Source organism: Python bivittatus, unplaced genomic scaffold (assembly GCF_059951505.1).
Source record: "Python bivittatus isolate LINGU-HERP-01145 unplaced genomic scaffold, Pbiv_v1 ctg000580_np1212, whole genome shotgun sequence".
NCBI lineage: Eukaryota > Metazoa > Chordata > Lepidosauria > Squamata > Pythonidae > Python > Python bivittatus.
In genome coordinates this window covers 5,197,946-5,224,039 of record NW_028277087.1, presented here as the reverse complement: position 1 = coordinate 5,224,039, position 26,094 = coordinate 5,197,946, and the positions used below count along the sequence as shown (strand labels likewise).

At 43.6% G+C, this 26,094-nt stretch overlaps 1 protein-coding gene across 1 annotated transcript in view; it reads left to right on the top strand.

The window, feature by feature from the left end:
* The first annotated feature begins 483 nt into the window (after positions 1-483).
* CRLF1 (cytokine receptor like factor 1) overlaps positions 484-26,094 on the top strand; it is a 43,635-nt gene continuing 18,024 nt past the window's right edge. Inside the window, exon 1 of the mRNA XM_007438022.4 lies at positions 484-765. Within this exon, the coding sequence (XP_007438084.1) occupies positions 714-765 (52 nt within the window). The 5' untranslated portion in view covers positions 484-713. The remainder of the gene's footprint in view (positions 766-26,094) is intronic.

The window sequence follows — 26,094 nt, the reverse complement described above, 5'->3', positions numbered from 1 at the left end:
ATGGGAGGGGGGCAGGAAAATATCACACCCAGCAAAGAAATCACCATCCAAGCCAACAACCGGGGTAGATATTTCTTCCACTGACTCAGAAACGCTCTTTGCAGCTGCTGGTTGAGTAAGAGGCAAAAGGAGGTCAAACGAAGAAGAAAAGGGGAAAATGAGCTGGAAGATGGGCATTTTTTTTGGAGGGGGGCTCGGTTCTTAACCCCTCCGCCTCTCCTCCTGCAAATCAGAAAGGAGCAGGCTGGCTTTCTATATAGCAAGGAGTTGGGGGGGGAGGGGGATGAGATGTTTAGCAAGGGTTTGTTAATTCCAAGTTCATTTCCACACACACACACACACACACACACACCCCGCTCCACCAAAAGCCCACGGGGCGGGGAAGGGCGGGGTGGGGCGGGGAGTGAAAAAGGCATATTAGAGGACTTGTCAAGTTCGAACTGCTCAGACTGGCTTCGGATAAACCCTTGTTTGTCTCTCGATGAGAGTATTGGCCTGGGGAAGGGGGAGTAGGAAAGAAAGAGCAAAAAAAAAAAAAAAAAAAATTGGGGTAGAAGGAAAAAAACTACCCCCCCCCTTGATTAACCTTAAAGAAAACTTTGGGGGCCCCAAGAAGGTCCTTGGAAAAAAGGGGGAACCGTCTCTGTCCCCCAAGATAGACAGATATTAAAACAATCTCTTCGCCCCCCCCCCAGCCCCGTTTTTGCGCAAGGATGAACCTTCTGCCCCTCTGGCTGCTCGTCCTGCAAGCGGATGCCCTGATCTGTAAGTACGGCGGCGCGCTCGGCGGCTCCGGCTCGCTCCTTCGGGCTGCTCTCCCGTGGAAGCGGCCGCTTTTCGAAGCGGAGGACGAAGGTGGTGGCAGACGGCGGGGCATCCGAGGGATGGGAGCAGGGCGGGCGGAAAGCGGGGAGGGGGCTCGGGAGCAGCGGGCGCGTGGAGGCGATCGGACGGGAGGGGTCCCCCGGGAAGATGCCAGGCGGGGGCGAGCTCTGGTTTCCTAAATACCCGCCCCCCCGTCGTCCACATTACCCACCTGAAAACGAAACGCAAAGATCGTTAGTTTGGGTTTAATACGGGGAGCGATTCCTCCTTTCTTTCAAGGCTGTTCTAACCGTACAGTTCGGGCTCCAACATTGGCACATGTCACTGTGGAGTAATAATAATACCAGTAACCGCAGTAATAATAATAGGAGTAAATCTTTTTTTAAAGAAAGGAACCGGCGCTGAACCGTAGCTGTTCCATTTTAAAAGCGGAAAAGAAACCAATCCTCTCTCCGCCACCAACTTTCTTTCAGAGTTGGGCTCCCCCCTTTTCCTCTCAATCGTCCTCCCTTCCATTGCTAATTCGTTGGTTATCTTTTTTTAAAAAATGCCTCTAGGGATTAATTTAATCCTTCCTCACCCTTCCTCCAGATCTGAGTTCTCCCTTCTTTCTAAATTATAAGCTGTCTCCAAGGTGTGTGTGTGTGTGTTGCAAGGGTTTTTTTTAAAAAAAAGTTTGGAAAGCCCCTTTACATCTGTGGGTATAGGGAGAGGAGTTCCTTAGGGAGGGGGTGGAAAGGAATAGAACTGCCTAACCACGCACATGCACGCACACACATGCACACACACAATCTGTCTGTCTACAAATTAAGGAAGGGGGGGACAGGAATGTTTTAATTTTAGATCTGAAAATGGTGTGGGTTTTTTGGGTTTTTTTGCTTAAGGGAAGGCATTCAAATGCTAGGTGTCCTCTTTTACTGTTCATGCCCCAACATCCCCCGAGAGAATCCTATTTGACATATATCTCCATCTTCAAGTGTTCACTTGTACAGAAAAATTCTTTCTTCTTCAGTGCACTTCCAGATTACAGCTGGAAATGTCCTGTACTTTTGGCTGACATGAATGTTCTCCTCCTTCAATTAATTATATATATATATATAATTATATATATATAATTCATTCAATGTGTCAGAAGTTGGAAAAAAAGGGCATCTAGCAAAACCCAAAATATGTGGGGGGAGACTTGTACACATCCTCTTGTCTTCTTTTTTAGAAAGTTTGCTCTGAGCTGATAGTAGAAAAACACAATGTCCTTCTCTTGAATTATTGTTGGTGATGTCTCTGTGCCAGGCCAGGGAGGGGGAGAGTATTGTGAGTAACAAGCTACTTATTTAAGGAGGTAGGAAAGATTCAAGGCTACCACCCAAAGGCTATTTTAGACAAAAAGATTTGTGATGTGTAGAAGACAAATTGTGAAAATTGGAAGAGAAAGCTTGTTCCTCCTTCTCAAATGGAGGCTCTGCATTTATTGAATTAAATGTGTGGATGTACTAACCGGGGAGAAAAAATTCAAATTTCCTTCTCTCTGTGTTTTAATTGGGAGACTCTAAATTAACCCTAAATCTCCTCTAATGCATTAAATCTAGGAATATTAAATCTAGGATTTTTGTACGGTTGTTCCATTTTTAGCCATTGGAAATTTTTCACTCTCTGGTTTTAAGCAAACTTTTTCACTGCAGGCCAATCTTAGAAAGAATTAATTTTCCTTCTTCATCTTTTTCTCCCCCCACCCCCAGCCCCAATGTTATGCCTTGTAAGGCTGGCCAGCACTAATCCGTAGCAAAAAGGATGACCCAGGACTAGGTTCCATGCTTAACCAGGTCACCTATAAACCTTGGTTAGGTCTTTTCTGACGAAGCATGATGTATGAAGCTATCTTGAAATGGGGGGGCAGGGATTGGACACAGAAATGCCATTTTCCACAGAGTGTGGTCAGAAATAGTGAATCTTCTGTTTATTATCCGCCCGAATAATAACCTAACTCCCATATCAAAACAAGAGACAGCAGGAATAAATGATTTCTGCAAGAAAACAGAACTGCGCCAAAATGAATGCAAGAAATTTAACTTTTAAATTGTGGGCTATTATATCTGTGCTATCTTTTCCTCTCCGAAAAGGGGGAAATGATTGCTATAGAAAGGGTTTGCAGATCGATTTCTCTAAAAGGGACGCTGGTGAAGCACCCCTCGACCCCTCTGATTCCTAACAGTTTAAATCCCACTGCACAGACCCTGTGTGTTTTTTTAATTTATTTATTGTATTTATATAGCCGCCCATCTTACATAAAAGGGACTCTGAGTGGCATACAACAATTAAGAAGAATAAACACATAAAAAAACAAATAATTATCCAGGCATGTTATGGAATAAAAGCTTCAACTTGTGTTTCCCTCTGCCTTTGTGTATTTCCCCCCTCCCGATCCTGGTTTGCACGTCTGTTTTTAAAAAACGAGTCGTGGTCAGCACAGTAGTCCATTCCATGCAAGACTTCAGTAAAAGGTTCTTGTTCTTTTTCTTCTTCTCTTTTGAAGAATGTAGACCAGCGTTTCTCAACCTTGGGAACTTTAAGATGTGTGGACTTCAACTCCCAGAATTCCCCAGCTAGCCAGACTTCAACTCCCAGAATTCCCCAGTCCACACATCTTAAAGTTCCCAAGGTTGAGAAACAATGACGTAGACAATCCGCAACACTATTTTAGATAGAGAGTTTAGGGAAACCTATCCTATGGAATAGCAAAAGGCCACATACGATCTCTAATTTTCATCTGCTGTAGTCAGAAAACTAATGGCACAGGATGATGGGAGATGCAGTCCACAAACCTCTGAGGCCTCCCGTGATCCACTTCTGCATAGGCAATAGATAAATTACCTCTTTTGCTCCTAAGGGCATTCAGGGAACGTATATCCTACCCCGCGGAGTGGCCTTCCCAGCACAGACATCTGCTAGCAGCCGTGTGGTGGATGTCATTGTGCAGAGGACACGGATTATACAATTCCCCTTAGTTGCCTGAGGATGAGATGACTTCCCCACCCTTCCGGCTCTCTACACATCCCCACGTTTCCCAAAAGAGGTGTCTTCCGCACGTCTTTCAGCTTTTGTCCTTCCCTGCCTGTAACTGATTTGGGGATGGGGGCTGCAACCAGGCCTCTGAACAGCACCCAGAGGCTGTATTCCAAGGGAATGGGAATTTGATTAAATGTCCTGTCACTTAACAAGCCATTAATTCAATGCAGTTCATATGATGTTCCCACGTTTTTAACGCAGGGCCATGCAAACGCTTCTGCGTACGTTCCCAAAAGGTACGTTCTTTGTTGCTGAGGGATGTACAAACGAAGCAACTCTTTAAAGCAACTGCATCTTTTCCCGGCATCCTGTCGCCGCTGCGGAGGGTAGCTCCGCGATCCCAGAAATTTGTGCTCCCAAGCAACTTTTCCGAATTATTTCCAAAACGTTGCACAGCTGTAACGGAATCATTTCCCCTTCTGTTCCAATACTATCTATGGCGTGGTGACAGTCTTTGAAACTGGGAAGCCCTCGAACGACCAGTTTTGCACCGTTTGCCCTGGCCTATCAGCCTAGAAAAGGCAGCTGTAAATAAGATGACCGTCGTAAATGTACGAATCCCCATCGAGAGTCGGATTCCCTTTTATTGCACTCCATTACCTCACTTCCCCACCCATCTATTTATATGGAGCCATCCCTTTACACACGGTAGTTCCTTATTTTATTTTTATTTATATTTCAAATTTGTCACTGCCCATCTCACTGTGGGGTGACTCGGGGCAGTTTTGACCGGAGTAGAAAGACGAGAGAAATCTCTGCCCCCAGAACGGGGTGATTTACGACAGCGAAGATGGAGCCCCAATTTTGCTGCGGCTGAAAGTGTGCGTGCGTGTGCGTGTGCGTGTGTGAGAGAGGGACCCGCCTTGAAATGGTAGCATAAGGCAAACAGAAAACAACAACTCTTCCCTAGGCTAAACTAAAATGGAGTTGCTGGTTTGGAAAAACTTAACGCCTTATTTGCTGGGGGGGGGGGGAGAGAAATTAACTCCCTCCCTTTCCCATCCACGCCCCAGGCCTTTGCTGGTATTCCTCTGGGGGGGCCCTTGGTTTCATTGGGGGTTCAGTCAAAAGAGACAAGAATGAAACAAAACAGAGTGCCGGGTGATATTTTTGAAAAAAAACAAAACACCGAACACATCTGGCATCTTGGAATTTTGCAAGAAGGGAATCCTCGGTCCTTTCGTAGAGGCATGCCTGTGCATACCGGCCACCACAAGTGGATGTCCACCAATTCTTCACTGTATGCTCCGGAGTCTTGTAAATGCAATATTAGGCATTTTTTTTCTGGAGCAAATGTTACTGATGCCCAAAGACAGGAGGGATGATTGGGGAAGAGAAGCTACCAGTGTTTCTCAACCTTGGCAACTTTAAGATGGGTGGACTTCAACCCCCAGAATTCCCCAGCCAGCATGGCTGGCTGGGGAATTCTGGGAGTTGAAGTCCACCCATCTTAAAGTTGCTAAGGTTGAGAAACACTGAGCTAAACACACACACAGACACACACACTGAGTGCTCTGCCTCAAGCAGGCCAACAAAATTCTGGCTGTGGTTGGGGGGCCTGGCACTGCCCCCCTCCCCCAGGCTAAAAAGTTTCTCTTGGTAAAGCATTTCCTTTGCTCTTAAGAGGAAGAGTCTGGAAGGAAACTTTCTAGAATAGGCTCTGAACAGGATTGGCTCAGGAGAAAAAAAAAGCCCACTTTTGCGCTCGGGATGTTCATTGTGCGGCTGGGCCCCGTCGTGGAGATTTGCAACCAAAGGCCCCCCACCCGCTTAATCTCCTGGGCTCCAACTTAGGGTTTCTTTCCCTTCATATGCATGAACGAAAAGATAGGAAATTGGTTAAATATGTACCTATTATTGAATTGTACTGCTAAAATAGGTGGAGTAATTCTTTCATTTCATTTCTTTTTGCTTTTCAATCTGTATTCTGACCCTCCCCAAAGCTGTAAGGGGGAACCCTTTATTTTGAGATCCTGGGTTCGTTTCCAACTCTTTCTCATGTTCTCTTTGCACCCCATTCTGTCCAGATGACATTCTTTAAAGATCACTGGAGATGAGAGGACGTGACCAAGGCCAGGTTATGTGTTCGAACTGCCCCGTCTGTGTCACTCACATGTAGGGGTTGCGATAGTGAGGCAGGACTAGGCCAGGGTTCCTCAACTTTGGCAACTTGAAGATGCGTGGACTTCAACTCCCAGAATTCCCATGCTGGCTGGGGAATCTGGGAGTTGAAGTCCACACATCTTCAAGTCGCTAAGGTTGAGGAACCCTGGACTAGGCAACATTTTGGAGGCTGGGGGTTGAAAGACCTCTCCTCCTGAAATGGGGCCTGCAGGACAAAAAAACTAAACTAATATTGATTTGATTTCACGAATTATATATAGTCCCTAAGATGACTTCTCATCACTCCCCAGATATCAAATCCAATTTTCCTTTTTTTCTTCTCTCTCTCTCTCATTAAAACTCGCAATTTAGCGGCCAACCAAAAGCCAGACCTTGAGATGATTAACGCAAAAACAAATCTGGTTGCAGTTGTTTTTGCCTTCTAGATCAGCGTTTCTCAACCTTGGCAATTTTAAGATAGGTGGACTTCAACTCCCAGAATTTCCCAGCCAGCTGGAGAATTCTGGGAGTTGAAGTCCACCTATCTCAAAGTTGCCAAGGTTGAGAAATGCTGATCTAGACTCAGAAGAGCAGCAAGGCACCTCTGTTCAGTCTCCAGAAGATCCTGGCTCTGGCCCAACCCGATTCTAGCACACTGCGAGGAAGCCAAATTGGGGAAGATTAATTTGAAAGATGCTCCTAATATTCAGCCGAAGGTCATTCTCATGCTTGTTAAGACCATTACCTCTTCTTCTGCTTTGCAGTGCCAACCCAGAGCAGGTTTTTTTCCCTCGTTTGGGGCATTACCCATCCATCCATCCATCCATCCATCCATCCATCCATCCATCCATCCATCCATCCATCCATCCAGAAGGCCATGGTGTGCAGGTGACTCACTGGAGCCTCTTCTTTTTATCTTCTGCCACCATCTTTATTCACTTTTTATATATTTCCCATTTCTGGGTGGGGGGAAGCAAAGGGCCTGGGGGCAGCCTGAAGAGGAAGCCATGTTGCTATAGGATAATCTGCTTTGTTAGAGGCGTCCAGCCATTCCCCAAACGTAGCAAGCTGGCTGACGATTTTTGCACGGGCGTGAATTAGTGCAGAACGTGCTATAACATGCGAGCATCGCCTGAAGCTTTAAGGCTACATAGAGCTGGGAGCCACATTTTATTCATTATATGTTTGATTTTTATCCTGCCTTTATTTGTCTCGCAGATACCCACACCACTACTTAGAGGGGGACAAAGAGCCCTCTCCCCATCTCTTTGCTGCTATCTCGTAGTCACGCAGAGGTTTGCAACCCAACTTGGTTACCTGACTTTTGGGAGCCCTATTAAATTCTCTCTGACCCCGTGCTAAAAATGAGTCCCCTCCCCGTTTTGTGGCAAGTTTTGGAAAATTACCGTGGGTAATTTCCAGATCAACTGGCACTCAGCACGCTTCAGATCAGAGCCAGTGCACATACCCCATTCAGATTAGCTAGCAAAAATATAGCTTGAGGCTCCTTTATACATTAGCAGCAAACATCAAAAGCAATTCACTGGCAAAACAAGGATAAAGGCAAGCAGGGAGAGTGAAAGACATGAACAACAGGCAAGAATTTACATTATCTATATATCAAAAGGGCACAAGGCTTTCCAGTCCCTGGAAATAATACTGTGGGTAATTAGCATGGTTCATCTCAAAGGGAGTGGCCTTGATTATTCCAGGCTTAACCCTTTTGCGTACATAACTGGAGCAGGATAGAAATGAAAAGGAGGACACCAGGTGATCCCTCCTCTATTCTAAACCAGGAAGGAAACAATTTGGTGGACGGGGATGACACATCCAACAGACAAAAGGAAACAGATAAAGCTGGAAGGTATGTCCTAAAAGGAGCTTAGCATAGCTGAATGGATAAAGAAAAAAACAATCGTCACCCACCAAAGCCAGGAAAACGTGCAAAATCTTGGCATTTTCCTGTGCATGAGACACTGTATCTACTTTGCATCTTTATTTCAGCTTCTGCATCCCCAGCCACAAAACCATTCACCCCCTCCCTAAAATACTGTACAAGGAGGAGGACACCCCCCCAAAGCGTTAAACTTTGCAGCGCCCTAACTCGTGTCCTGGTTGGTGTTCTTGGGGTTATTAACCTGGCTGCGTTTTGGATGCCTGCTCTGCTGATTGAGAGGTAAGAGATGAGCACAAGACTACGCTGGGCCATCTGTGGGGTGTGCACATCAAAAAGGCCATTTTGACTTTTTAAACCCCCCCTCCCCTTCCATGTAGAGGACCCTGAAAGCATGGCTTGATTTCTCCACCCCAGCCAATCAAACTGTCTGGCTGCATCTTCGAGCTATTTCCATTTCCCGACGCTGAAGGGTGGATTTCTCTTTTATTCTCTTTATTGTTTGAGGATTTTGAAGCAGGAGGTGGTGGTTTAGGTTCTGCTTGTGTAGGGTGAATGGCTTGGTGTGAATTTGTTTTTTGGATTTATTTTGTTTTACCCGGTTCAGTCTAAGCTACTGCTTTGCGTAGTTGTAGGAAAGCACTTGCGAACACAGCAGGAAAGAATCATTATTTAAAAATTTAAATATAAGCTAAGCTGGTCGCCTGGTCCACATTTACAAATAAACCAGTCCCAGAATGATTTCTTTTTAATGTGGAATGTAACACCAGAATATGATTATAGCTACTGTCTTTTTATATGGGCCAGAGGTGTTCTGGGAAAAAGGACAAATGAATGAATGAATGATGAATGAATGAATGAATGAATGAATGAATGAATGAATGAATAATACGACCTTTCTGTTTCTTTTCTTTTCTTTCTTTTTGTATGCAATTAAGATGCTGGGAATTCGCCCCAAAGTGGGAGAAACCGTGGAGAAGGTTGAATAGGACTCCTTGCTTGGCACTGTGAAAAAAAATTAAATGGTATCAAATCGATATAGCTGTTGGGTCTAAAAATTAGTATATTTTTATTACTAGTATATTACTAAGTATATTAGTATATAATTATACTTAGTATAATCCTGAACCGGCCAAACAAACCATAGTTTATACCCCACGTAGGTGGTAGCTCCCGACCGACAAACCTAGAATTTCCTGTAAATGGGAAAAAAACGCAGCACAACAGGGAGATTTTTCTTAACTTGCCAGTCTTCTAGTCACAGACGGAAGTTTAGCCATAGTCTTGTTATTTCACGTATTGTCACAGAGAGGGAGCAACGATAGCAACGTCCTATTATTCCCGAGCACCCAACCACAGTGGCTTTTGAGATTTCAGTGGGCGATGGCGAGATGCCTGCGAGCATCATTTCAGAAAAGGGAGACTCGGAGCTAGAAAGCAGAGATTCTGGCATTCTCTGAATGTTAATGACTCAACAGCACATTCCAAGCATCTTTTGCCTCGGCATAATATGTGCAGAATTCAAAGATTCATACTTCAGTCCCGGGACCCTGAATGTGTGCTCTGCAGTATACTGCTAGAGTGATTGGCATTGATAGGAAGCACCCAAACAAGGGCCATCAAAGAGGTGAAATACTTAAATGCAGACAAATATGGACGCTTCTTGAAGGAGTGGGAAGAGAAGGCGTTGGCCAAGGCTGAAGCCAGTGTGTCTAAATAGGCATCAAAGGGAAAGACTATTAAAATACTAAATTATTTAAATACTAGAACATTAGATTACTAGGATACTGAGATACTGAGATGCTCAAATTCTACTCTCCTGATGGTTAGAGCATCTTCCTTCTCCTTTGTACAACATCTCATCCAGGAGGTTGGCAGGAATAACTTTACCCCTTATAATATAATATTTTAGGCAGGTGGATCCTCAAATAAATGCTTGGCATCCAAAAAAATAGGAATTGCCAATAGATTGGGAGTCTTAAGATGTTCTATATTGCTATAGAAAGGGCAGTATAGAAGGACGTGTGATATAAATTCTACCACTCCTTTTTCCTATCCCAGGAGAAGGAATTTTCTTGTGTCTGCCCTCAAGAATCACCCCCAAATCATTCAGAAAGTACAGATGAATGAGAATAGGACAATGGGGGGAGCTGCATGATGGGCAACTCAATTGTGCTTGGCCCTCTTCCATTCCTGGATGCTAAAATCTGGCTTTCCTCTCAGATTTCTATAGTAATAAAATAGTTGCCTTTTTCAAGGAACTGTAAATCAATGCATTATGGAAGTTTGTGTTCATTAATTGCTGAAAATCTTCAACAAGAAGCGTATAAGGGGAAAAAACAATTATTTGGCTGAGAAGAACATTATTCAATGTATACAGCCGCCCATCTCACATGTGTGACTCTTGGTGACTCATAAAGTTAAAAAGACTTTTCTGATTTTATTAGCATGGTTATATTTTCGGTTGTACTTCATCATATCCTCTGGTTGTTATACTTACAAAGTTATAAATACAAGCTTTATTATACTTAAAGACAAACTTTGTTCTATACTATACTATACTAATAAATTTTGTTATACTTAATGAAGTTAAAAAGACAAAAAAAAACCCCTCACATAAATAAATAACCAAAAACAACAGTAACAAAAACCATTACAAACGTGTTAAAACAGTTAAAACAAATTAACCCAAAACACAAAACTTTTGATGCAGGAATGTCCACGGGGGAGGTCTGTGTGTCTGTAAGTCAGTGTTGTCCAAACTTGGCCACTTTAAGATGAGTGGACTTCAACTCCCAGAATTCCCCAGCCAGCCATGCTGGCTGGGGAATTCTGGGAGTTAAAGTCCACTCATCTTAAAGTGGCCAAGTTTGGACAACACTGCTGTAAGTCAATGTGGTAGCCACAACTGTGCAAGTGAACTCTTGCCCCTCTTTCATATGCATTGCACAAGTGGCCAACCATCTTGATTTTTTTGACCCCCACCTGTGCAGGCCTGTGTTTTGATGTAATGGGTGCCAGCATGAATTTATACCTTTGAAATGTTTCTGTCACGTGTCTGCAAGCAGTGCATGACCTTAGAATAGATCAATGTTTCTCAAGCTTGGCAACTTTAAGACGGGTGGACTTCAACTCCCAGAATTCCCCAGCCAGCATACCAAAAAATACCAAATACCAAGCATACCAAAAGGCCAAAAAATTTAAAACATACTGTATTGGAGCTGATGCAGACAATAGCAGTTATTAGAAGTGGAGAAGCAAGGGGGTATCCCCAGGCTCAAACAACAAGGCGAATAAACATCTTTTCAGCGTGCGGCAAACCTGCATGTCAATTGATGAATGCTTTGTTTCCACCAATCGGGCACCTCCAAAGAAAAGTCTGCTTTTCCCACATGTGGAACGCCTTGTGTAAAACAGCACAAAGACGTCGTTATAGCAAGCCTGCCATTTTATAGCTCGATGCAGCATTCCTTGGCTGTGTTACAGTTTGTTGGTAGACGGGAATCCAAGACCGCCAAAGTATTCGCTTTTCCATTCTGCATTTCCACGAACCTCCCAAGGACTGGATTCTGAACACCTGGATTAGTTTGAGCGAATTCCTTCTATTTATTGAGGTCATAAGGCCCCAATTAGCAGACTTGGCCAATTCCCCAGTTAAATCAAGCTGTCTCAGGTATTGCAATTCTTTGGGTTCATAGCAGGATCTGGAAGAGACAAGAGAGGGAAATTTTGCCTGTTAAAACGTTGCCAGCATGCTCACAGACGTCAATGGCGCTGGTGGGCAATGATTCTCCGCAGTCTAGAATCAGGCTGTTTCTCAGAGGCAAACCTCTTGTTGGACCACCCAAAATGGGGTTCTTAGCCCGGAGACGACTGCCAATAACTTCGCCGGACATGAGAAACTCTTTAGAGCAAAATTCCTTTATTGGTGTGCAGCAGTAAAGGGGATACCTCTATCTAAAGAGGCTTCCCAAACACAAAAAGATCAGGGTTTTTATACATTTTGCTTCAAGGAGATATAACATTTAGAGATTACAAGAAGTTCTTCATCACCTTAACTGGGATTTCCCTTTGATCTCTCCTGTGCAGTGGACCCATCCCCATATCTTTTGTTTTCTCAAAAGATGTCAACTACAGGTGAATACGGTTAATAGGTTACCAAGGTTAGATGTAGGCTAACCTAAAAGGGTCAGCTATGGGTGAATACATCCTTGCTGTCCTGCAAGAATCACAGGCACAATACTTTTCCATTCCATGCTCTCACTCTTGATCATTTAAATAAAAAAGAAAAGTGAGTTGCCTTGAACCAGGAAGACAAGAAGGAAGAATATATGTAGTTTTATTCCATCCCGGGCTCCGTCTGATCTAAAATCCCAACAGTAGCTAGACAGATTTGTTGTACTGAATTTAATATTGGGGGGGACTCAGGTTTAAAATCTTATAGGATGATCTGGGCTAGTCACTACCTGTTAGCGTAACCTACTAAGTCACTTGGAGGAGGTCTTGCTTTTAGATATGTCAATTCATGCAAGTAAAGTTTCTTCTATTACTGATGTTACTATTATTATTTAGGTCATTCTTCAGTGCTCAACAGTCAATGATTTTCAGTTGCTTTGGAACCTTTGAACTGACAGTCATTGCTCAATTTATTCTATGTCGCTTTTTGATTTTCCCCATTCTCTTACTTGCTCCACAAAGTGCTTTATTTATTTTATTTCTTCCTCACATTTCTGTAGCTGCCCATCTCACAGAACGTGACTCTGAAAAAAGTGTTCACTATTGAACATGAACCTAGGCAGCCTGTCCTAATATCTTTGGTCGAAAGAAATTATAAAATCATAAAATAAAATAAGATAAAACAGGATAAAATTCAGTTAAAAAGAACTTTAAGAGCACTTAGGCAACTCCTTGCCATCTTGGCTCCTCCAGTTCTAACACAATCGATAGACGTGTAGATGAATTAAGAGACTTGTTTGCAGATCTTTCTCCTAGAACATGTTTCTCAATCTCAGCAACTTTAAGATGTGTGGACTTCAACTCCCAGAATTCCATTCATCTTCAAGCTGCCAAGGTTGGGAGACACTGGTTTAAGATATAAGCTCTTTGTTTAGGGGTACATTGACAAACCTATGCTTCTTGACTGAATGCCGTAAGCATCACTTATGTGTAACTTTGACAGATAGTCCTTGTTCAGCAACCACTCGTTCAGCAACTGTTCAAAGTTACAACAGTGCTGAACGAGGAGATTCATGGCCTCAAAGTTGTGGCCATAGCAGTGTCCCCGCGGTCACAGGATCGCCATTTGCAACCTTCCCTGCCAGCTTCCGCAAGCAAAGTCAATGGGGAAGCCGGCAGGAGGTCGCAAGTCACAGTCACATGACGTTGCACCTAATGACTGTGCGGGATTTGCCCAGTGACAGCAACTGGAACTGCTGGAACTGCCGTCATAAGTTGGCGCAGTCACATGACATCATGCTTTATGACCATGTCGCTTAGCAATGGAATTCCCGGTCCCAATTACCATCTATCACTTGCTTTTCGTGCAAGAAGGGCTCATGTGGGTCATATGCCTCCATGACCCTTTGGATTGGGCCCAGAAACAGCTTGGCAGGGAGCAAAGATGCCAAACTCTTGGCCTCCTATTTTGATTCTTGCAGCCCCGCTTCTGTGGAATTGCTTCCTGCCCGAGATCGGACTAGCCTGCCCCTGTTTTAGGGGAGTTGTTAACCTGGCTTTTTAAGCAACCCCTAGGAGGGGCTCTGGTATAACCCCCTCCCCGGGTGGAGTTTGGATATGTTTGTTCTCAGCACTCTTCATTTCTTTTTAGCGACAGTTTGTGATTTCTTGCTGTCCTTTTATTATACTGTTTATTGTTGTATTTTAAGGCTTTCCCTGTAAGAAGGAAATTTAAATTGCTCAGAGTCTCGCTGGCTGGAACAGCAGATAAGGCATGTAAAGTCATAAACAAGGAATCAAACAAATACAGCCTTTCGGGGTTGCCATATCTGAGCTGCAAACCTCTAGATATCCCCTAGATTAGTCTTTCTCAACCTTAGCAACTTGAAGATGCGTGGACTTCAACTCCCAGAATTTCCTAGCCAGCATGGCTGGCTGGGGAATTCTGGGAGTTGAAGTCCACGCATCTTCAAGCTGCCAAGGTTGAGAAGCCCTGCCCAAATGTCAGGAAAGAGTTAGATTTTCTGTATCTCTGTCGCCAGAGGTTACCGTCATTAAGCGAGGACTGCCTGTAGTTTCTTTTAATGTATATGGATTACATCCTGTACGCAAGGATGCAATAATCAAAAGATTATGGGGCTGCCATAATCAAAATATGATGCCAATAGTTTGTCATCTTTGCCACCTTCTAGTCTGTTTCTGGGCCCAATCCAAAATGCCATGGGTGTATGTGGCCCAGATGAGCCCCTCTTTGACAACAAACAAGGGGAGGTGACAGAGGACAGACAGATTTTCTGAATCTTCTGTCACCTAGCCCAGATAGACAACTGAACTCCACGGTGGGGTTTTGCCAACTGTATTCCCCACAACCTGGGATTCCACCCTGAAAGCCTGGTGGGGTTTCTTCAGAGATTAGGGCAGTGTTTCTCAACCTTGGCAGCTTGAAGATAGGTGGACTTCAACTCCCAGAATTCCCCAGCCAGCTATGCTGACTGGGGAATTCTGGGAGTTGAAGTCCACCCATCTTCAAGCTGCCAAGGTTGAGAAACACTGGATTAGGGGCCAAAGAAAAGTTCAATCAAGCAAAGCTAATTTTTTATCGTTAGAGGTTCTGCAGCTTGAAACCGTTTGAAAACCCCTGCTCAATGGTCTTGTTCTACAGTTGATAGGATTACCCTCCATATATTTAATCATTCCCCCTTCCGGTCACATCAACAATGACACTTCACTCAATACTTTTTAGACGGGCTTTGAGAATTACACCTAAAACCCGTAGGCAAGATTCGGGAATAACGCCAGGCCATCCGTTGGGAGAATGGAAGTGGCATCTGGGATTTGGGACTGAAGGCATGCAAAAAAGGGGGCAGGGTTTTGCTTGCACAGAAGCAGCCGCCATTTTGACTTTTTGGACCCCTCCACCAACAGCCCCAACTACGTGTGTGAATCTGAGGCTTCAGACCGTGGATTTCCAAAATAGAGGATGCTCTCGAAGAAAAAAAATCCTTTATTCCACTTTCCTCCAAAAGAATCGCAATCCTCTGTAAAATAGGACACCTTGTCATTTTATTCTGTCCAGACACACATTCTCATATACATTACCCGTACATCGATACAATAAACAAAATGCATGGTTTTAAAAAATGCACAGCACCAGTTGTTATGATTTTGGCATCAACTCCCATCTTAATTCTTTCCACTCTCCCAGCTTGTTCATATTTCCCTCCCCCCCCCCCATATGTCTTTGCTTTTCCTTGTTCTTTTTTAAAGGATAACTCAAACATAAAAATATATCTGAGAAAAGCTAAGGATGTCCATTAGGTTTTACAGAACTGTAAATGTCCGGGGATTAGGCAATGTTTCCATTTTAAATAAACACAGAGTTAAATATATATTTATTATGACTAGCAATTGCACCGTGCGCTCTGCTGCTCATTCATCAATTCATTAATCTAAAGGAGTCTTTCTCAGTCACCCTTCCAGGGTTTAAGTAGCTTCCGAAAGTTAAAACGACGTGACAAGACAGAGTCCTGTTCATTTTTTTAAGGGGGGGAGGAGGAAAAGGAGAAGAGATTTGTAAATTGTACATGTTACGAATTCATTCCTGCAAATCGTCAGAGTTCTCTTTTGTCTTCAGTTTGGCATGATCGCCTGTCCTCTCCCGAAACCAGAATTCAAAGCCAAGGGCAGTCATTGGTCTTTCTTTTTGGGAGACATGATCAAGATATCTTATATTCCTTCTCCAACCTAGAATATTCCTTTACATGCTGTAATCAATGGGCTAATCTTTCAGGTGCCAGAAATGCTTTGCTTTGTTTTAGTTCAACAGATTACTGGGGCTATACTGCTGAAAATACAGTAATTCCAGAAAGAAAGGAGAACGTATGCTGATGACTCTCTAATAATGATAGAGGAGATATAGATTAATGACTTCAAATACCCAGGAGCCATGATTATTATGCCAGGAGACATATGCAGTTCTTTTAAACTTTAAAATGGGGAGGGCACTTCCCCCTTTGGGATTTAGGTCCCCAGTTTGGGGGTCTTCTTGGACTCTCAGCTCCTGCTCCTGGCCACAGGTGGCAGCTGTGGCCAGGAAGACCTTCACACAAATTCATATAATGTGCCAATTGCATCCATGCTTGTACCAGGAGACTCTTAAGATAGCCGCTCATGCTTTGGTCCCTGTTGTTTGGACTACTGCAGTGCGCTCTACATGGGGCTGCCCTTGAAGACTTCTTGGAAGTTTCTGTGGTCCAGAACACAGCAGCATGGGCAGTTATGGACATGGGCAGTTATGGACAATTCTGCTGTATGAGCTGCACTGGTTACCAATAAGCTTCTGGGTGCAACTCAAGATGCTGGTTATTATCTATAAAGCCATTCATGGCATAGGTCTGGTTACCTGAGGGACTGTTTGTCTTCCATAATTTCCACCTGTCCCATCCCCTAACCCTAACTCATATGACCCAACAGACTTGGCATGTTTCCCGTTGGCATAGGGCATCCATCAGACTTGGCATAGGTCCCATTGATTAAACAGTGTCATCTGATAGGACTCAGGAAGTGGGCCCTCTCTTATAGCACCTGCCTGCCAGAACACCTCCCCAGAGATTCCCATGGCTTCATCCTGACCTTATTTAAAGCCCTTAAAATTTGGTTTTTCCCCCAGACCTTGGGCTGGAGTGGGTGACAAACGATTGGTTTGCTAACATTTGTGTTATTTTTTTTTCTGGATGTCTCTTTTTGTATTGTTTATATTGTACTAAATGTATACTAAGCACAGCCCCGAATTGTGATGGAGCTGGGCAGCCTATACAGGTAGTCTTTGCTTAATGACCAGAATAGGGACAGGAAAATTGGTTGTTAAGTGGGGTGGTCATTAAGCAAGTTACCACATGACCAGACCTGATTTTACGACCATTTTTATGATGGTCGTAAAGCAGATCACCATGGTTGTTAAGCAAATCACATGGTCATTAAGTGAATTCAGCATCCCGAATGGACTTTTTTGCTGGAAACTGGCAAAAAAGGTTGCAAATCACAATCACGTGACCGTAGGATGTTGCAACTCGTCATAGATGCAAGCTGGTTGCCAAGTGCCCAAATTGTGATCATGTGACCTCAGGGGTGGTGCAATGGTTTGCAATGGTCGTGAGAGTATAGGTTGTAAAGCACTTGTTCTGAGGCCATCGTAACTTTGAACCTTCATTAAATGAACCGTCATTAAGTGAGGACTACTGTACCTTTAATAAATAATATTAATAAATAATAAGTCCCGTGAAAGGAGCTGGAAAGAGCTGGATATCTTGAGCCTTAAGAAGGGAAGTGTGAGGGGGACATAGTAGCTCACTTCAGATATAGGAAAGGATGTCATGTGGGAGAAGATCAAAAGCTCTTCTCCATCGTTCCAAGAGGCAGGGCACAGAATAATGGATTTAAGTTAAAGGAAGGCAGATTCTGACTTAATGTTAGAAATAGCTTCCTTTGCTGATTGTGTTCCTGCAGAGGCTGCGCAGGCGTCTGTCTGGTATGCTTTAATTCAGTGTTTTTCAACCTTGGCAACTTTAAGATGTGTGGACTTCAACTCCCAGAATTCCCCAGCCAGCATACTGGCTGGGGAATTCTGGGAATTGAAGTCCATGAATGCTGGCTGGGGAATTCTGGAAGTTGAAGTCCACACATGCTGGTCTATGACCGTAATAAAGATTTGATTGATCGAAGTCCACACATGCTGGCTGGGGAATTCTGGGAGTTGAAGTCCAAGCATCTCAAAGTTGCTTTAATTTAATGAAATTCCTGCCCTGAGCAGGGCGCATGTGTGTGTGTGTGGACTTGATGGCCCCAGATATCAACTCTGTGATTTCTGTTATACAGCTACAGCATTGCATGCAATCTCAGTCTAGTTTCTTGGCGGATTTTGGAGTAAAAATCCTGTGCGGGAGGTCAGGCAGCCAAATGCAGTGCAGGCCGGCTATGATGTGACATAGACAGAGCAGTTGAACCATCTGGATCTTTGCCTTGTGGTAGATAAGCATTGACAGGCAGAGCAAACAAGCATGAGTCGTTTGGGGATTGGACACGTTGGCTGAATTGCTTTAAGAAAGTATTACGGTTGATGGAGTGAGTCTGCTTAGCAGGTTCAGAGTTTACTATGGGTGGGAAGCCGATGAAAATTCTTGTCTGATTCGCTGGCCTCTGTCTTTGTTTCATAAAGTAAAAGTGTGCAGTGGGGCAGCAAAAACAATACTTAAACTATTCTTAGCCAATATTGATTAGCCATCGGGGGGAGTGGCAACACGGAGCCTACCTTGGTTAATCTTTGAAAGACAGAGTTGCCCTTGATAAATGCTTAGATGGGAGACCACTAGGATATCTCAGGTCTGTAAGGAGACACATCAAAAAGGCTGTTGTGTAAAAGATAGGACAGATCCGTTCTCTGTTGAAGCTGAGAGCAGGACAAGAGCCTATGGGATAAAATTAAAAGAAAATAGTTTCAGGCTGGATATTGGAAGGAATTTCCTGATGTTAAGAGGTGTTAAGAGGTGTTGAACAGTGGAACTGTCTGCCTAGAGCAGTGTTTCTCAAGCTTAGCAACTGCTCTAGGCCAGTGTTTCTCAACCTTGGCAACTTTAAGATGCGTGGACTTCAACTCCCAGAAGTCCCCAGCCAGCCATGGGAGTTGAAGTCCACGCATCTTAAAGTTGCCAAGGTTGAGAAACACTGGCCTAGAGCATTGGGGGACGCAATCTCACTCCTATGGGACTGGATGGCCCCTTGTCAGAATGACTTAGTCAATTCCTGCACTGAATGGAGGATTTATACTGGATGACCTCTAAACCTTCCAACTCATACATTCCATGATTCAATGCAGGCTCAGATTGGGAAGTAAAAATGTGTCTTGGAAGAAGGCAATGGCAAGTCACTTCCATATTTTGGCCAAGAAATCTACAGCGATGCATCCTTGCAGTCACCAGGAATCAAGGTCAATGAGGAGATGTTAGTTTATGAATCGTAGTGTGAATGTTGAATGATTAGAAAGGGCATTGCCTGGCCTCAGACACTTGTATGAAACCTACCCAAATATTCTCCTTGAATTCAGCTTTTCCACCTTCCAGATAATGGAACCAGCTTCCACAATTTCCTAGCTGATATATCCAACGGATGATCAATGTGCTTAAAAGGAGTGGATTCCTATTTTGTTTATTATTTCAATGTTTTATACAGCGGTGCTTTAAAGCTTGTGAACCCTTTGGAATTTTCAATATTTCTGCATCAGTATGACCTAAAATGCAATCTGTTCTCCACACCAGTTCTAAAACTAGCTAAAGAGAACTCAATTAAACAAATGAGTCAGAAACATTATTTTTGATTGATTATGTGCCATCAAGTCATTTTCGACTCCTAGAGACCACGTAGATAGATTTTCTCCAGGAGGATCTGTCCCTAACGTGGTCTTTCATATCTCCTAATGGTGCCTCCATCGCCTCTGTAGCTGAGTCCATCCCCCTTGCTGCTGGTTGTCCTCTTCTTCTCTTTCCTTCCACCTTTCCCAGCATTATGGACTTCTCCAGAGAGCTGGGTCTTTGCATAATGTGTCCAAAGTAGGATAATTTGAGCCTGGTCATTCGTGCCTCAAGTGAGAACTCTGGGTTGATTTGTTTGATGATCTGTTGGTTTGTTTTCTTGGCTGGTAACAAGGTATTCTTGGGATTCTTCTCCAACACCAAAGTTCAAAAGTGTCAATACTCTTCCTATCCTGGTTCTTCAAGCTCCAACTTTCACTTCCATAGATGGTCACAGGGAAGACCATGGCTTGCACGATGCTGATCTTTGTAGGTGTAGACACATCACAGCATTTGAATATCTTTTCTAAGACCTTCATGGCTGCTCTACTGAGTGCTAGTCTGTGGCATATTTCTTGACTGCTTGTTCCTTTACTGTTGATGGTTGATCCAAAAAGGCAGAAGCTCTCCACCACTTTGATATCTTCATTGTCAATTCTGAGGCTGGTTGTTCTACCTGTTGTCATTAATGTGGTCCTCTTTATATTGAATTTTAGTCCCCTTTTTTTCCACTGTGCTTTTTGACTTTTAGTACTAGGGCTTGCAGATCCTTTGCATTTTCAGCTATCATGGTAGGGTCATCAGCATAGCATAGGTCCTCGCTTAATGACCATTCATTTAAAAATAGCTCAAAGTCACAACGGCCTTGGAAAAAGTGCTTTACAACCTATACTCGTACTTATGACTGATACAAACTGTCGCACCAGCATTTTCCAAAACTCTTGAGTTTCACAATATTACCACCAGATGCAAAAGAGTGATCTGACTTGATCATTGCCTTTCCAGCAATATTTAGAAATAAACTATCTATTTTAACAATCAGGACTGGGCTAATATACCAATGTTATAACATCTTATAACACTGTTCTTTAAAGCATAATGTTTAGTGTAAATTCAATATGCTTCTTCCACTGAAATTCCCATTGTTGCATATCTATTATTGCATCTAAATTCTGCATCCATTTAATCATACATTGACTTGTTCGGTTTTAGAGTCATAATCACTAGCAATTTATAAATAAGGTTCAGCAGATGCCCTCCCTCGATGGACATGCCTTGGGTTTGTTCTGCACACATTATGCTGACCTCTTTTCAGTCCCAAATAATATAAGCAGAAGATTGCTGGTATCGACGCCATCATTTGAGGGTCTACAGCTGAACTGGGTACCAAGTTGAGCTAATTCAGCTAAATACCTAGCATTTCCTAGGAAATCATTATTGCCCTTTCGGTTTAAATGCTTACTGGAGTTGAGAGGGTGGAAAAACGTACCATTCCAATCGTTTTTATCAAATTCTCATTGCTATCGCCTTCTCCAGCTGCTTAAAGAACCCATAATAAGGAATCCAATAAAATCCAGCCACTTGAAGGAAGAATCTTTCTGGCTGCTTGGAAAACGGAATTCGCCTTCCAATGTCACTTAACACCTGGCCATTAAATATCTTAAAAAAAGAAGAAGAAGAAGCCATAAAATATATTACAAGACTTATTCATTCATTCATTCATTCATTCATTCATTCATTCATTCATTCATTTATTTATTTATCAGATTTGTCGCCGCCCATCTTGTTAAACAACTTGGGCAGTTTACAAAACAATTAAAATCAATTACAATTACAATATTTCAATAACAAAGACAAAATAAAAAGATCCAAAGTAATTGGCGATGACACAGAGAGTGTCATCGAGGCGCTAGCCACCCCCAGGATTGGGTAGAGTTGTTATCCCCCCACACAAGCTGGCAGAGCCGGGTCTTCAATTTTTTACGGAAGGCGAGTCGGGTAGGGCCCGCCGGACCTCTGGGGGGAGAATATTCCAAAGGGTGGGAGCAACGGCAGAGAAGGCTCTCCTCCTGGGCCCCACCAAATATCCCATAAAAATGGAGTATTTTTACTACATTGGGAGGTATAAATATTCCACATCTTGGGCATCTCTTTCTCTTTCCCTTCTCCCTGCCCTTCCACCAAGTCTTTTCTCTCCAATTTGAAGCGTTCACACCCTTCCCTTTCAAAATACACGTTCTACTCCGCATCTGTGTAGAGCACTGTTTCTCAACCTTGGCAACTTGAAGATGTCTGGACTTCAATTCCTAGAATTCCTCAGCCAGCAACGCTGGCTGGGGAATTCTGGGAGTTGAAGTCCAGACATCTTCAAGTCGCCAAGGTTAAGAAACACTGGTGTAGAGGAAGGGAAGGCCAGTTGCTTGGGGAGAAAAAGGCTTTTTATGGAATCCCATCAGCTGATTACAATCAGCTGTTTGTTCAGAAAACCCACTTTCTGAAGTTTGAGAGCCTGCAGTAAAGGCGTCCTGTCTTTACATCAGTTTCGCTCTGGAGGAGTGCCCAACTCTAAATCCGGAAATTTGGCCTGCATCGTCAGGTACCACCGGCAAACTTTGTGGTCTTTTTGGGGCCCTGCTGGAAAGCAGACATAAACGTGACCTCCCCTCGGTATGCTAATTGTTGGGTTGGATTTTCTTACTGTAGCCATTCTTTGTTTGGTTCCACCATCCGGAACACCCCTTTTTCTGCAAGACATTTTGTGCATCACCCAGTATAAAAATGTTTGGATGGAGATGAATCATTGTGTTTTAGAAACTGTGGCCAGGAGGAGGGCAATGTAATTCTCTTTTGTCTTTTGCCTGGGGCTAAACTGGCAACTGAGTGGGTAACTTAAATGCAGAAAGAGGAATAGCGTACAGCATTGTGTTTTCCCCTTCCATATATAGCTCACTGCTTGGTAAAACATGTCTCAGCATCGTGACATTTGCTGAATATCATCGCTTGGCATTGTCTAGAACAGTGTTTCCCAACCTCAGCAACTTGAAGATGTGTGGACTTCAACTCCCAGAATTCCCCAGCCAGCATGCTGGGGATTCCCCAGTTAGGGGGATGATGGCTGGGGAATTCTGGGAGTTCAAGTCCACACATCTTCAAGTTGCTGAGGTTGGGAAATACTGGTCTATGGGGAAAAGTTATAATGTCATAATAGGATGGTGGTTCATAAGTTAGTACAGAAAAAGTGTTTGGGTAGGGCCAGGTGTGTGTGTGTGTGTTGTGTGTGTGTGTGTGTTTTCTGGCCTAGACCATACATTTTGAAAAATGATTTGTTTGGACCTGAACAATGTACAAGACCTGTTTGATCCATGATTAAAAAAAAAGGCACGAAATCTGCCTTTCTAAAGATGTCCTGTTCCACTCTTTCATCTCCGTTCCCCCCACCCTACCTTGATACTCCTATCTCTCTGCTAATGGGGGTCATTTTTGCAGAGCTTTGGTGAAGATCAAGATGAGCTCTGAAATTAAAGCAAGAGGCAAAGGAAGCTACTTGTTCATCAAGGTTCTCTTCCAGCTCTAAAGATGCTTCTTGTGGAAAAGGCTGGGAGCAGCTCCATGAGTTGGGGCAGGAACATCTGCAGTGGTGGTCAGAATAGTCAAGGTGGCGAATATGACCATGTAGTTCATGGACATGCATGAAAAAGGAATGGGGCTTCTGCCATGTAGTCACAGCTTCCATCATAACCTTTCTGACCACCCCATGGCCACTGCTGATGGAGATTGCAGTCAGGAGCCCATTTTCCCATCTTTGGATGGTGCACCAGTTACGGTCTTTCTCAGGTGGAAGGACCTGGCTAGAACGGCTCATACCTTTATCACCACAGAGTTAAATTTCTGCAATGCTCTCTACATGAGACTATAGTTGGTTCAAATGCAGTCACTATAGTCATGTTATTCCTACTTTGCTGGCTCTGCACTGGTTTCCAGATACAATCCAATGTGCTCATTTTGACTTACAAAGCCATGACAGTTTAGCACCTTGGTCCTTCAGGATGACCTACTCCAACCACAGGTGACCCATCCAAGGAGATCTTCCTGGGAAAAGCTGTTTGTCGTTTCCAGTTTCTTGAACTGGGGGTGCTGAAGAAACCCTACCTGCCAATCATGGTGCCGGTATTCAGAAACAGCTTCCTTTTAGAAGTTAGGCTGACCTGCTTGGAGATGGCTTTTGGGAAGGTAGTGTCAGGCCTAGCCCAAGGAACTCCAAGAGACAGTGCAAATTCAGTCCAGTTATGTTTATTAGCTACAACCTCTAGCAAGAATCTTCCCAGACTCAAACCCCAGTTCCCAAAGTCCTCCAGCCACAACAGTGTGAATTCCTCAGGGAGGTGCCAGTCTCATCCTCTTGTTCCTCCCACGTTCCTGCAGCGAGTTAGGAAAATGCTTATCTCCCTGAGCTTGGCCTTCATAATTCCATTCCATCACAGGTAGTGAAGACTGTCCTCTGCTGGGGTGCGGGGGTCTTTGGGGAATGATTCTGTGCTGCCTGGAACTGGATTTTAATAGCTAGTTGTTTATATTGTATTATTTATTGCATTTGTTTTGATTTGATTCGATTTAGGAAATTGTACTGGGTCAAAAATGTGCAAACAGCAGCTGCAATTGGGTGTGGTTGCAGACTCCCCCTCTTCACTTTTTTGACTCGCTACATGGCTTCCCCTGGATGTACGATTAATAATATAAGAACATAAATACAACTTGAACCTGCCCCTTTTATCATTTCTTGAGCTGCCTTGAGAGAAAACTCTATAGCAGGGTTTCTCAACCTTGGCAACTTGAAGATGTGTGGACTTCAACTCCCAGAATTCCCTAGCCAGCCATGTTGGCTGGGGAATTCTGGGGGTTGAAGTCCACACATCTTCAAGATCCCAAGGTTGAGAAACCCTGCTCTATAGAATCAATATTAGATCTCATTTCTTGGATATTTTAACAGACCAAATTAATTTAGCTCCTGTTCTTTGCCTGAGTGAGACCAGATGTTTGGGGTTGAATTCTGATTCCTTTCAACCAAAGGATGGATGGATGGATGGATGGATGGATGGATGGATGGATGGATGGATGTTGCAAAGACCCTGAATTTATTTCTAAATACATTTGTGTAGTGGTCAAGGTGGTGAACTAGGCGTGGGGTTCAAGTCCATCCTTAGCCATAGAAGCTCCCTGTGTAATTCTGAACCGTTCATAGTCTCTTGGGGTAATCTACCTCACAAGGTGGTTGTTCTGAGGATAAAGTGAAAAGAGATCCCCATGAATACCCCACTTTACTTTTTAGAGCAGAGGCAGAATATAAAGCTACATAAAATAAGAAGGGAGAGTATTTTGGCTTAGTTGGGGGGTAAGAACTAGGCTGAATTAGAATTTAAAATGAAATGCAAAACATCTCCTCCAGGTAAACTAGTGTGGATCTGGCTACAATTTGCCCTGTGGATCTTGATTTTTAAAGTGCACTTGGACTAGATAGACTTCTGAGAAGAGGACATCTTCAAAAGGAGAGCTCCTGTTTGACATCTGTCCTTGAATTGAAGACTGTCTCCTCTGAAATAGGATCCGTGTCTCACCCAGGTGCTCCTACAGGGCACTTCCATAAAATGCTGCTTTTATGCTATGATGCGCCGCATTCAAAAGCATTGTTGTTTCAGATGGTGGAATCCTTCCGCTCCTAAGTTCCCTACTGAACCCTCCCAGCAAGGCCTACTGCCTTTCAGCATCCTACAATGGGAATGGAGCCCAAATCAGGTGAATGTCTGAACCTGCCCCCAGGAAAAAGAGTGTCTGGAGTGACACCTAGTGGTGCTTGACCAAAGAAATCCTCCATCACAGACAAGTTGGAGACCTTGATAACTACAGCCTGCATTAAGCTTGGAGAAGGAACCCCTCTCTTCCATTCTCAGGAAAGGTGCATTGCTCGTTCATTTTTTAGGATCCTAAATCCAATTTTGCTGGGAAAATGACAGGATGTATTTATTTATTGTTTTTTTTTTAATTGACACTTCATTGGCCATCATTTAAGGGAAAGGCAACATGGCCATTGATTGTTCACATCCTAAAATATCATCATCATCACCATCACTTCTATGAATGCAAATTAACTACAGGATTACACCAGGATTACCAGTTTACCTGTGATGCGCAAAAAAGGAAGCAGGAATCAGTTGTTGCTGATTCGTAGCTGCCGTGTTGACTTTTTGATGTCTCCCTACCCGGCACAGATACCCTGATGTTGTGATACTAAACCAGTGTTTAGTGGACTTCAATTCCCAGAATTCCCCAGCCAGCATGAACTCCCAGAATTCCCCAGCCACTCCCCTCAATTCTGGAAGTTGAAGTGTATCCATCTTAAAGTTGCCAAGGTTGAGAAACACCACTCTAACCCAGCAAAATGATTATTTAGGTTTTTAAGAATATCTTAGAGTGGGATTTCCCCATACAGTACCTCCAGTCCAAGGCAGGCCATGGACCAAAGACATCTGTATCATGATAAATTTGTAGTTTTTATGGTATGCAAACCTCCAGACCAATTTACATAAGACGCTAATGTGTTTTGGTTTAGTCTAGCCCTGTGGTCTCACTTCTGCCCCTGTCCATGTTCCCCCAAAGCTATTAGCAAATTGCAAATGTTACTGTGCCAGGAGATAA